The 13,439-nt window shown below is 40.4% G+C and overlaps 1 protein-coding gene across 1 annotated transcript in view; it reads left to right on the top strand.

The window, feature by feature from the left end:
* The window catches only part of DNAlig1 (DNA ligase 1), a 92,028-nt gene that overhangs the window by 36,379 nt on the left and 42,210 nt on the right, over positions 1–13,439 (top strand). The window contains exons 8-11 of the mRNA XM_071693608.1: positions 1,910–2,133; positions 6,215–6,343; positions 6,507–6,646; positions 9,159–9,360. Coding sequence (XP_071549709.1) covers positions 1,910–2,133; positions 6,215–6,343; positions 6,507–6,646; positions 9,159–9,360 — 695 coding nt within the window. The remainder of the gene's footprint in view (positions 1–1,909; positions 2,134–6,214; positions 6,344–6,506; positions 6,647–9,158; positions 9,361–13,439) is intronic.

Genomic DNA, 13,439 nt, shown 5'->3' with positions numbered 1-13,439 from the left:
AAGACTGCTCCAGGGCTCAAGGCAGCCAGATATTGCTTGACAGTCTTGTTGAAGGGAATGTTGAGGGAGACTTTAAGCAAATAATTCATTCTGAAAATCCCAGACTGTGAAAACTGAATAACCCAAAGCATCTTTTTATGAGTGGTATATTGGTATCTCTCTCTAGCTGTAGAGTGTTGCTGTGGTAGTACAAACTTAGCGAGCAAATAATTGTGTATTCTTGGCAGTGCTGCAGACCATCCTAAACACTTGACGTTAAGTGTTAGGATGGAGTTCCTCCATTTCCATTCTTCAGCTCATGGATCAGGATATGATTGCCATATTGAAGGCTTATCACCTGAGAAGTACATTCTGCAAAGTCAAACCCATGAAAGTAAATAGTGTTTACAGTGGTTTCTCAGGTTTTAAGCAGAAATAATTCCCCAGATCCAGCTGATAGTTGTAACTCTTACCAACAAGGTTTAGTTTTTAAGAATTTAGAGAACAAGATAGGGTTTACATGAGTTGATGTGAGAAAACCAGACAGCAGGAGGCCTGATTAGCCCATGACTGGGTTGTCTGATGAAAAAATAAGTTTAACTAGACAAGAAAATGTAACTTCACTCACCAGTTTTTTTTAGCTGTCACCGACTGCCTGCTGCTGCACATTAGCCTTCTACTGTCCCCATTACTGCTTTCATTTATATAGATTATGTTTGGCATTTTCTCTGTGTACCTGAATTTATAGAATATTTGTCTAAACGACTTTTGAAGATATTTATAATCTTAGCATTCATTACGCCTGATGGTAACTTGTTCCAGTGCTTAACACACCCATAGGAAAAAAAGCTTTTTCCCATTTCTGTACTTCATCTTGTAGCCCTGAGTTTTATTCCATTTATCCTGGTAACCGTATTTTATTATATTTCGAAAAGATGTTCTTGATTTACTTTATCAAACTTGCTGAATTTTGAACACTTCGATTAAGTTGCTGCAAGGTCTGCATTTTTAAGGGGGGAGATCCAGTCATTTTAACCTCTCTTTGTGTGCCTGATTTATAAGGGATGGGATCAGTTTTATGATGCATCTTTGTACTTGTTCTAATTTTTTCCTAATCTTTCAATAGTTTGGGGACCAAAACTAGACTGCATTTTCAAGTTGTTGGAGATTCTGAGTGCATGACTAATGAGGATTTTATGCTGTTAAAGGTACAAAAACTCTAAGAGGAAATGGCAGAAACTTCCATTACCATACTCCACCGTACAACCAAGGTGTTTGCTTAGGTATTAATATTCCCTTTTATTCTTTAGAGGGCTTACAAACCTTTAATGTGGCTATAGGGAGATATATATAGAGGAAGAGGCATGCCACACCGTGACACTGGATGACTTTTTTCAAAAGGCCTAGGAAAACTTCACATCCATCTCCAGTTGAAATATTTGCTGATCCAGATAATTCAGAGCATGTAGTACCCTTCCCTTTCCCTGCCGGTAACTTCACTCCAATCCTACTGTGTCTTCAACGACCTCAGACCCTCATCACCACATTTTCCGTTTTCATTAGATATTGAAATTAAGCAAAGTAAGGATGTGGTAAGTTTTTCTCAGGGTGACTTGTTGCTTGTATATTTTATACTGAAGTTGGATGCAAAAGTCTTTTACTCAGCAATGTAAATCACTCCATGGAATGGGTTTTAATTGCTCTTGTTGCAAAATATTGCTTAATGTGTTCTAGGGATGTAAGTCTGTCATTTAACTGGATACCTGTAATTGCTTCTAAAGATGAATATATGATTTTGCATCCCACATAAGTACTGTATTATCAGTTAGATAATAGATAGGTATTAATTTACTCTAATGTCATTCTAGTTTGTAGTGCATCATGTCATATCAGTGATCAGAATTTCGTCTTTTTCTCTTTTCCTTACTAGGTGTTGAACTGGGTATTGGAGGTATGATTTTGATGCGCACAATAGCTCAGGCTACTGGAAGAAGCCTTGAAAAGATAAAGTTTGATGCAGAGGAAAAAGGAGATTTAGGACTTGTGGCAGAACAATCACGATCCAACCAAAGAATCATGTTCCAGCCTGCAAAATTAACAGTCCCAGGGGTGTTTGACAAACTGAAGGAGATTGCAGTTATGACTGGCAATGCTGTATGTAATACTTCTTAAGTTTTTATTTTTGTTACATATAAGATCTCAAGTCAGAATATCCATATTCTGAAAACATGTAATATCTGGATGTCCACGTTTAAGGTTCCCACCAAAATCGTGCTCTTATGTATCTGACGTTGAATTTGAAGTGATAAGGTTTTTGCCTTGTTCTTCCCTGATAGTGATATCCAACAAATGTTCCATCACAATCACACTATCATCTTGTAATCCCCATTCTTTACCTTTGTCTGCAGTACATTTGTAGAAGCAGAAGCAATGAAGAACTTTTTTGTAAGTACAATTATCAGGTATTTCATAAATGTGTCATGTAATACATACAGTGTATTTACATACAAAAAAGTAATATTATAAAACAAAAAACTCCGACTTGAAAGATTATTATGTACAGTGTAAAAAAAAATTGAGATCTTAGTACTGCCTGTTCGCAAGGGATTCAAGGTGGAGATTTATCTTTAATATTTTTTGCATAATGTATGTGAGAAATACTTAGAAAAGCAAATGGATTTGTATGTAGCATTTATGGATCTGGAGAAGGCATATGATAGAGTTGATAGAGATGCTCTGTGGAAGGTATTAAGAATATATGGTGTGGGAGGCAAGTTGTTAGAAGCAGTGAAAAGTTTTTATCGAGGATGTAAGGCATGTGTACGTGTAGGAAGAGAGGAAAGTGATTGGTTCTCAGTGAATGTAGGTTTGCAGCAGGGGTGTGTGATGTCTCCATGGCTGTTTAATTTGTTTATGGATGGGGTTGTTAGGGAGGTGAATGCAAGAGTTTTGGAAAGAGGGGCAAGTATGAAGTCTGTTGGGGATGAGAGAGCTTGGGAAGTGAGTCAGTTGTTGTTCGCTGATGATACAGCGCTGGTGGCTGATTCATGTGAGAAACTGCAGAAGCTGGTGACTGAGTTTGGTAAAGTGTGTGAAAGAAGAAAGTTAAGAGTAAATGTGAATAAGAGCAAGGTTATTAGGTACAGTAGGGTTGAGGGTCAAGTCATTTGGGAGGTGAGTTTGAATGGAGAAAAACTGGAGGAAGTGAAGTGTTTTAGATATCTGGGAGTGGATCTGGCAGCGGATGGAACCATGGAAGCGGAAGTGGATCATAGGGTGGGGGAGGGGGCGAAAATTCTGGGAGCCTTGAAGAATGTGTGGAAGTCGAGAACATTATCTCGGAAAGCAAAAATGGGTATGTTTGAAGGAATAGTGGTTCCAACAATGTTGTATGGTTGCGAGGCGTGGGCTATGGATAGAGTTGTGCGCAGGAGGATGGATGTGCTGGAAATGAGATGTTTGAGGACAATGTGTGGTGTGAGGTGGTTTGATCGAGTAAGTAACGTAAGGGTAAGAGAGATGTGTGGAGATAAAAAGAGCGTGGTTGAGAGAGCAGAAGAGGGTGTTTTGAAATGGTTCGGGCACATGGAGAGAATGAGTGAGGAAAGATTGACCAAGAGAATATATGTGTCGAAGGTGGAGGGAACGAGGAGAAGAGGGAGACCAAATTGGAGGTGGAAAGATGGAGTGAAAAAGATTTTGTGTGATCGGGGCCTGAACATGCAGGAGGGTGAAAGGAGGGCAAGGAATAGAGTGAATTGGAGCGATGTGGTATACCGGGGTTGACGTGCTGTCAGTGGATTGAATCAAGGCATGTGAAGCGTCTGGGGTAAACCATGGAAAGCTGTGTAGGTATGTATATTTGCGTGTGTGGACGTGTGTATATACGTGTGTGTGGGGGTGGGTTGGGCCATTTCTTTCGTCTGTTTCCTTGCGCTACCTCGCAAACGCGGGAGACAGCGAAAAAAAAAAAAAAAAATTTGCATAAGTAGTGGGCAGGTTTAGATGGTATTGCAGTTGGATTTATTAAGAAAGGTGGTGACTGTGTTGTTGGTAAGGATATTCAGCATATGTAGGGATCATGGTGAAGTGCATGAAGATTGGCGGAATGTTTGCATAGTGCCATTGTACAAAGGCATAGGGGATAAAGGTGAGTATTCAAGCTACATAGGCATAAGCTTGTTAAGTATTCTTGGGAAATTATATGGGAGGGTATTGATTGAGAGGGTTAAGGCATGTACAGAGCATCAGACTGGGGAAGAGCAGTGTAGTTTCAGAAGTGGTATAGGATGAGTGGATCAGGTGTTTGCTTTGAAGAATGTGCGCGACAGATAATTAGAAAAACAAATTGATTTATGTGTAGCATTTATGATCTGGAGAAGGCATATGATAGGGTTGATAGAGATGCTTTGTGGAAGGTCTTTAAGAGTATATGGTGTGGGAGGTAAGTTGCTGGAAGCAGTGAAAAGTTTTTACCAAGGATGTAAGGAATGTGTACAAGTAGGGAGAGAGGAGAGTGATTGATTCCCAGTGAAGGTCAGTCTGTGACAGGGGTGTGTGATGTCCCCATGGTTGTTTAATTTGTTTATGGTTGGGATGGTTAGGGAGGTAAATGCAAGAGTTTTGGAGAGAGGGCCTGGAAAGTGAGTCATTTGTTGTTTGCCAGTGATACAGCCCTATTGGTTGATTTGTGGGAGAAACTGCAGAGGTTTGTGGCAGAGTTTGAAAAAGTGTGAAAGGAGAAAGTTGGTAGTAAATGTGAATAAGAGCCAAGTTATTAGGTTCAGTAGGGTTGAGGGACAAGTTGATTGAGATGGAAGTTTGAATGGAGAAAAATTGGAGGAAGTGAAATGTTTTAGATATCTGGAAGTGGACATAACAGTGAATAGAACCATGGAAGTGAGCCACAGGATGGGGTAGGGGAGGGTGAAAGTTGTGGGAGTGATGAAGAATGTGTGGAAGAAGAGAATGTAGTTTCAGACAGCAAAAATGGGTATGTTTGAAGGAAGAGTATTTCCAACAATATTATATGGTTGCAAGGCATGGGCTATGGATAGGGTTGTACGGAGGAGGGTGGATGTGTTGGAAATGAAATGTTTGAGGACAATATGTGGTTTGAGGATGGTTTGATCGAGTAAGTATTGAAAGAGTAAGAGAGGTGTGTGGAAATGAAAAGAGTGTGGTTGAGAGAGTAGAAGAGGGTATGTTGGAATGGTTTGAACATATGGAGAGAATGGGTGAGGAAAGATTGACAAAGAGGTTATGTGTCAGAGGTTGAGGGAACAAGGAGAAGTGGGAGATGAAATTGGAGGTGGAAGGATGTGATGAAAAAGATTTGGACATATGGAGAGAATGAGTGAGGAAAAATTGACAAAGAGGATGTATGTGTCAGAGGTGGAGGGAACAGGGAAAAGCAGGAGACCAAATTGGAGGTGGAAGGATGGAGTGAAAAAGATTTTCAGCGATCAGGGCCTATACAAACAGGATGCTGAGAGGCGTGCAAGGAATAGAGTTAATTGGAGTTGTGTAGTATACCAGGGTCAACATGCTGTCAGTGGACTGAAGTAGGACCTGTGAAACATCTGGGGTAAACCATGGAAAGGCTTCGGTGCATTACACATTATAGCTAGAGACTGAGTGTGAATGAATGTGGCCTTTTTGTCTGTTTTTCTTGGGCTGCCTTGTTGAAGCAGGGGGTAGCAATGCTGTTTCCTGTGGGGCGGGATAGCACCTCAGCTAACATGAAAAGAAACTTCAGAAGAAAAGAATTTTGACACTTAGATAGGACTTCCAGTTTCTTAAAGGGAGACTTGGCTATTTCTGTAATGAGGGGTTTCCAAGAAGGGGTGGATGTAAAAGCCACATCAAGTATATTCATTGAGTTAAGAGGTGGAATTACAGAACCATCAAAGGAGAGACAGAAGTTATGTGGAGTTTTTGATAGAGAGATGGGAAGAAAGTGGGTCTTGAATCCATTGAACTTGACTGGATTTTGTCTACCCCACTGAGATGTCCTCTTCAAGTATGAGTCTATTTAAGATAAACCATGAAATACTCTGTAGGACTTGGCTGTAGATGATAGGCTCTATTAGTTTATGATACTTGACAACTAGAGAGTGGATCTGTTTAAATGAAGTTGATGTTTGCCTGTTCTTATGCTACCTCTAAGAGGGAAAAAGCATTTAGGCATAAAACATGATATCTACCAGTTGCAAACTTTGTGCTTTTATTTCAGTCACAAAGCAGGAAAATTGACAAGATCAAGGGAATGTTTGTGGCATGTCGCTTTTCTGAGGCAAGATATCTCATTCGATCTCTAGGTGGAAAGCTGCGCATTGGTTTAGCTGAGCAGTCTGTCCTCCAAGTAGGTGAAATGATTTTTTCTTCAGTTCCTCATGTATTTAAAATATATAGTACCTATAAAGCTTTTATAAGAATGAGAAATATGTCAGTTTTTGAGTAGTCTCAGGTATAATTTTGTTATGAATACCGTGGGTATGCATAAATGCTTTTGCTATCATTGACAGGCAATAGCTCAGGCGTGTTTCCTATCTCCCCCTGGCCAAGAGTATCCACCAGAGGTCATTGATGCTGGTAAGGGGATGGCATCAGACAAGTTGAAGGCACAATTAGAGAACTATGGCCTTATTTTGAAGACAACATATTGGTGAGTGTTTAATGCTAGGTGTTGTTTGCACTTCATTTTGTTAATACAGTTTGGTATGAGCCAGTGATATTTCAGGAATTTTTTGTTCAGGATATTTTATTTAGGTAAACCTTCATTTTCTCCTAACCTTCCACCCAATTCATTTGGGTTACAGCTTTCTAGCTCAGTTAGTGTTTGCAAAATGGTCTCAGTTTTTTGTTTCTTTTGCTTGCTTTGTGAGATTCAGTTTATTGAAAAGAATTTTACCCTGAGTACATTTTGTAGTGATATCAGGAAGGGCATTAATTAGGTTGTGAGATTGTATAAGGAAAGAGATTAATTCTCCATCAGTTAATGTCATTGAAGTAAAGGTCAAAAGAAAGGAAAAGGGGAGAATATAAGATTTGGAAATGAAATATTAAGAAGCTAAAAGAGGAAAGCAAGTAAAAAGTAGATGAAGATTGTGGAAGAAAGATGACTGAAAAGTTTAGGGAAAATAAGAAATTGTCCTTTTTTCCTCCACTGATTTTTTAGATTTTCATTTATTCATGTTGCATCTGTTTCCACACCATATACATAGTTCGCTACACACTACCTTGTAGTCTAGCGTCTACATATCACTTCCACCTCACTCAGAACAAATTTGAATCCTCTCAGATTTCCATTTAATGTATTATGGAAAGTATGCTTTACCTATCCTTCCTTAATGTTTCCATTCTTACACATCTTTGTTTTGTTTTATTTCTTGGCCTAAACTGTATACAAGTGACATACAATATGATATACAATGTGACAAGTCCCTGTCTTTTTGATTGCACCTTTTGTACAATGCATATCATAATCCTCCTTGCTAGAGTAACAAATCAGTCATGCTCTTGTTTTTCCTTCCTTCTTTGTGTCTGTACTAATCATTTATGAACATGTTAATGTTTGAAGTAAGTATTTGCAACTCTCATGTATATTGTTGCACTCGCATTTTCTTCCACTGTTGTCATATGCACCCAGGATCCCATACATATGTACATTTCACTTCCCTACTCATCTCTGTTCTTCACCCATCAATTGCTCTTATATGATCTGTCCATTCTATCTATATTTGAGAAGAGCATGTGGTGTGACTAGATGGAATAAAGAAAGAAATGAAGGGGTGTATGAGAGATGTGGTATGGCAGGGAATGAAATGTGGTGTGGTAGAAAGGGTGAAACATAATACTTTAAGGTGGTTTGGGCATGTGGAAAGAATGCAAGACAGGGAGTTCACAAGAAGAGTGTATGATAGTACAATTAAAGGGGTTGGTGTGAGTGGAAAACCACCTGTGACTTAGGCAAATAGGTGGGGGAGTACTGGAGGGAGGGAAATAGTGGAAGAATGGTTGAAATGGTGTGTGTGAGGGAGGTATGTAAGGACAGGGATGAATGGAGACTTCTGTCATGGTCACCCCTTGATGGGAGTTCTCAGAGGGAATGTGCAATAGAGATATGGACAGATAGAATAGATCTATATCTTTGATGCCTGTTCCAACTGGAACTTCCTCAAGGAGGTGGCCAAAGCATTAGTCTCCATAAATAGTGAACTCCATTACTGCTTTTTAGCCTATAGTGTCTCACGCTCAACAGGTCACTGGCAGAGGGTAACTAGTGCAGGGCCTGCAGAAGCTCCTGCCTAATGTTCGTATGGCCTACTTCTACCTAATGCTCCTATCTGCTGCTACCAGATGTTTCTACATAATGTTCCTACTAACTACTTCTACCTATTACTTCTACCATTTTTCCAAAAGGCAGGGGTAACACATAGTACTCACTGCAGGAAAAATTAGAGTTAAGAAGAATGAGCTCTGTGAGTTAAGTGTTGGTAGATGTTATGTATGACAAGGAGAGATTCTGTGTTTGTGGACAGAATGTCAATAGTCCATTTGTGGGTGAGACACAAAAATGACAGCTACCTAGGTCAGAGGAGTGCAACATGACAACCACTGAAGTGCTGGCTCACTAAGCAGCTGTCACTAACCCTCATGATACCCAGGTGGATAGTACTGGTAATGTGCTTCCCTGGTTGTTAGCTGCCTACCAACCTTCCATGATACTTCCAGAATTGTCCTTTACCCCTGCTTCTCTGTTATAACACAGCACAAACGCAACTGATAGTCATTCTCACCATTTTGCATTTGAACTTTAGAATTATTGAATTTACTGTGACATGCTTCCATTGAAATATCTCTTCAAACCATTTGTCCCCCATTAACAGTGTCATACATGTATCATCTAGCTGGCCTGATTTTCACACCCCTCATGCCAGCCTAGTGAAAAAGGATTCCCCTCCTCTCAGCCTTGCATCATGTAAACCTGTTTGATTTTCTCTTCCCAGAAGTATCTCCAACGTCCATCCCCTTACTTTCATCATTTATTGACCATTTATGTTAATTTTCTGCTTATGTTTGTTCTATGTATTTTTTAGTCTAGTAATCATTTTGATGGTAGCCCCAAAGATAGTTTCTCTACTTGAAATGATTGTACTATGTTTTGAATCTTTCAGTGAGTTCCCATCTTATGACAAGATTATACCAGTTCTCTTGGAGGAGGGTCTTGAAGAGCTCCCAAATCGATGTCAGCTAACGCCAGGTATTCCATTGAAACCTATGTTAGCACATCCTACTTCAGGGGTTTCAGAAGTCCTCAAACGTTTTGAAAATGCCAAATTCACTTGTGAATTCAAATATGATGGGGAAAGAGCACAGGTAAGGCTTTTTTAAGTAATTTGATTTATAGTCTCCAGACATTCCATGGTACACATTATTAAGTTTAGGGTTGTCATTTTGTCGTTATGCTTATAGGCTTGGATCCATTCTGAGGTTAACAAGGTATTAATTGCTGTGCTATGACAAAGATTTATTTGACCCACACCTGAGAAAATGTACTTTATACCCTGGGGATTGATGAAGTCAGCCAGCTAATTTTTGGAGTTATGTGGGTGTTATGTTATATGATCCTGGTTATACATGGCACTTCAAGGAGCCCTGTGCTGCCATTTGCTTGAAATTTGACAGACAAATCTGGGATGATATCATTAATGAAAATGATATATGTATGAAGCTTAGAAAAGCTTCAGCCAAGTTCTCCAGAGTAGTGGAGGGAGCTTATATGTTACTGCAGATTAGATAGTCTTTTTCCAGACCAAGGCTTTAGTGGTGGAGCAGTAATATAAGGAAGTGCTTGTTGTTTACATTAGTAATGCATAGAAAACTCAGAGACCATTTACCAAGATAGAGTAAATTATGTAGATATGCGTAGAGGAAATGAGAGACTTGTTCGTCAAAGTAAGAATCACTTGGTAGTATATGTGGCTGAAAACAGATGAAAGCTTAGAGTTTATAGTTATGTTAGAAGTAAGAGAGTCATTACCCAGTCAAATGGTTCACCAATTATGGTAAATTATGACTTTGTTCAAGACAGAGAAGTCATGGCAAGGATTTATGACTTTGTTCAAGACAGAGAAGTCATGGCAAGGATTTTTAAATGATTTAATGACTTTTATATTTTTTTTTTTTTTTTTTTTTTGCTGTCTCCCGCGTTTGCGAGGTAGCGCAAGGAAACAGACGAAAGAAATGGCCCAACCCACCCCCATACACATGTATATACATACGTCCACACATGCAAATATACATACCTACACAGCTTTCCATGGTTTACCCCAGACGCTTCACATGCCCTGATTCAATCCACTGACAGCACGTCAACCCCGGTATACCACATCGATCCAATTCACTCTATTCCTTGCCCTCCTTTCACCCTCCTGCATGTTCAGGCCCCGATCACACAAAATCTTTTTCACTCCATCTTTCCACCTCCAATTTGGTCTCCCACTTCTCCTCGTTCCCTCAACCTCCGACGCATATATCCTCTTGGTCAATCTTTCCTCACTCATTCTCTCCATGTGCCCAAACCATTTCAAAACACCCTCTTCTGCTCTCTCAACCACGCTCTTTTTATTTCCACCCATCTCTCTTACCCTTACGTTACTTACTTGATCAAACCACCTCACACCACACATTGTCCTCAAACATCTCATTTCCAGCACATCCATCCTCCTGCGCACAACTCTATCCATAGCCCACTCCTCGCAACCATACAACATTGTTGGAACCACAATTCCTTCAAACATAGCCATTTTTGCTTTCCGAGATAATGTTCTCGACTTCCACACATTCTTCAAGGCTCCCAGGATTTTCGCCCCCTCCCCCACCCTATGATCCACTTCCACTTCCATGTTTCCATCCGCTGCCAGATCCACTCCCAGATATCTAAAACACTTTACTTCCTCCAGTTTTTCTCCATTCAAACTTACCTCCCAATTGACTTGACCCTCAACCCTACTGTACCTAATTACCTTGCTCTTATTCACATTTACTCTTAACTTTTTTCTTTCACACACTTTACCAAACTCAGTCACTAGCTTCTTCAGTTTCTCACATGAATCAGCCACCAGCGCTGTATCATCAGCGAACAACAACTGACTCACTTCCCAAGCTCTCTCATCCCCAACAGACTTCATACTTGCCCCTCTTTCCAAAACTCTTGCATTCACCTCCCTAACAACCCCATCCATAAACAAATTAAACAACCATGGAGACATCACACACCCCTGCCGCAAACCTACATTCACTGAGAACCAATCACTTTCCTCTCTTCCTACACGTACACATGCCTTACATCCTCGATAAAAACTTTTCACTGCTTCTAACAACTTGCCTCCCACACCATATATTCTTAATACCTTCCACAGAGCATCTCTATCAACTCTTATCATATGCCTTCTCCAGATCCATAAATGCTACATACAAATCCATTTGCTTTTCTAAGTATTTCTCACATACATTCTTCAAAGCAAACACCTGATCCACACATCCTCTACCACTTCTGAAACCACACTGCTCTTCCCCAATCTGATGCTCTGTACATGCCTTCACCCTCTCAATCAATAACCTCCCATATAATTTACCAGGAATACTCAACAAACTTATACCTCTGTAATTTGAGCACTCACTCTTATCCGCTTTGCCTTTGTACAATGGCACTATGCACGCATTCCGCCAATCCTCAGGCACCTCACCATGAGTCATACATACATTAAATAACCTTACCAACCAGTCAGTAATACAGTCACCCCCTTTTAATAAATTCCACTGCAATACCATCCAAACCTGCTGCCTTGCCGGCTTTCATCTTCCGCAAAGCTTTTACTACCTCTTCTCTGTTTACCAAATCATTTTCCCTAACCCTCTCACTTTGCACACCACCTCGACCAAAACACCCTATATCTGCCACTCTATCATCAAACACATTCAACAAACCTTCAAAATACTCACTCCATCTCCTTCTCACATCACCACTATTTGTTATCACCTCCCCATTTGCGCCCTTCACTGAAGTTCCCATTTGCTCCCTTGTCTTACGCACTTTATTTACCTCCTTCCAGAACATCTTTTTATTCTAATTTTTATTCTCCCAAAAATTTAATGATACTCTCTCACCCCAACTCTCATTTGCCCTCTTTTTCACCTCTTGCACCTTTCTCTTGACCTCCTGTCTCTTTCTTTTATACATCTCCCACTCAGTTGCATTTTTCCCTGCAAAAATCGTCCAAATGCCTCTCTCTTCTCTTTCACTAATAATCTTACTTCTTCATCCCACCACTCACTACCCTTTCTAATCAACCCACCTCCCACTCTTCTCATGCCACAAGCATCTTTTGCGCAATCCATCACTGATTCCCTAAATACATCCTATTCCTCCCCCACTCCCCTTACTTCCATTGTTCTCACCTTTTTCCATTCTGTACTCAGTCTCTCCTGGTACTTCCTCACACAAGTCTCCTTCCTAAGCTCACTTACTCTCACCACCCTCTTCACCCCAACATTCACTCTTCTTTTCTGAAAACCCATACAAATCTTCACCTTCGCCTCCACAAGATAATGATCAGACATCCCTCCAGTTGCACCTCTCAGCACATTAACATCCAAAAGTCTCTCTTTCGTGCGCCTGTCAATTAACACGTAATCCAGTAACGCTCTCTGGCCATCTCTCCTACTTACATACGTATACGTATGTGTATCTCGCTTTTTAAACCAGGTATTCCCAATCACCAGTCCTTTTTCAGCACATAAATCTACAAGCTCTTCACCATTTCCATTTACAACACTGAACACCCCATGTATACCAATTATTCCCTCAACTGCCACATTACTCACCTTTGCATTCAAATCACCCATGACTATAACCCGGTCTCGTGCATCAAAACCACTAACACACTCATTCAACTGCTCCCAAAACACTTGCCTCTTATGATCTTTCTTCTCATGCCCAGGTGCATATGCACCAATAATCACCCATCTCTCTCCATCAACTTTCAGTTTTACCCATATTAATCAAGAATTTACTTTCTTACATTCTATCAAGAGTCCTGGAAAGAGGGGCAAGTATGAAGTCTGTTGGGGATGAGAGAGCTTGGGAAGTGAGTCAGTTGTTGTTCGCTGATGATACAGCGCTGGTGGCTGATTCATGTGAGAAACTGCAGAAGCTGGTGACTGAGTTTGGTAAAGTGTGTGGAAGAAGAAAGTTGAGAGTAAATGTGAATAAGAGCAAGGTTATTAGGTACAGTAGGGGTGAGGGTCAAGTCAATTGGGAGGTGAGTTTGAATGGAGAAAAACTGGAGGAAGTGAAGTGTTTTAGATATCTGGGAGTGGATCTGTCAGCGGATGGAACCATGGAAGCGGAAGTGGATCATAGGGTGGGGGAGGGGGCGAAAATTTTGGGAGCC

The sequence above is a fragment of the Panulirus ornatus genome, chromosome 56 (assembly GCF_036320965.1).
Source record: "Panulirus ornatus isolate Po-2019 chromosome 56, ASM3632096v1, whole genome shotgun sequence".
NCBI classification, from domain to species: domain Eukaryota; kingdom Metazoa; phylum Arthropoda; class Malacostraca; order Decapoda; family Palinuridae; genus Panulirus; species Panulirus ornatus.
The sequence above is the reverse complement of the archived record's forward strand: the minus strand, read 5'-3'. Positions and strand labels throughout refer to the sequence as shown.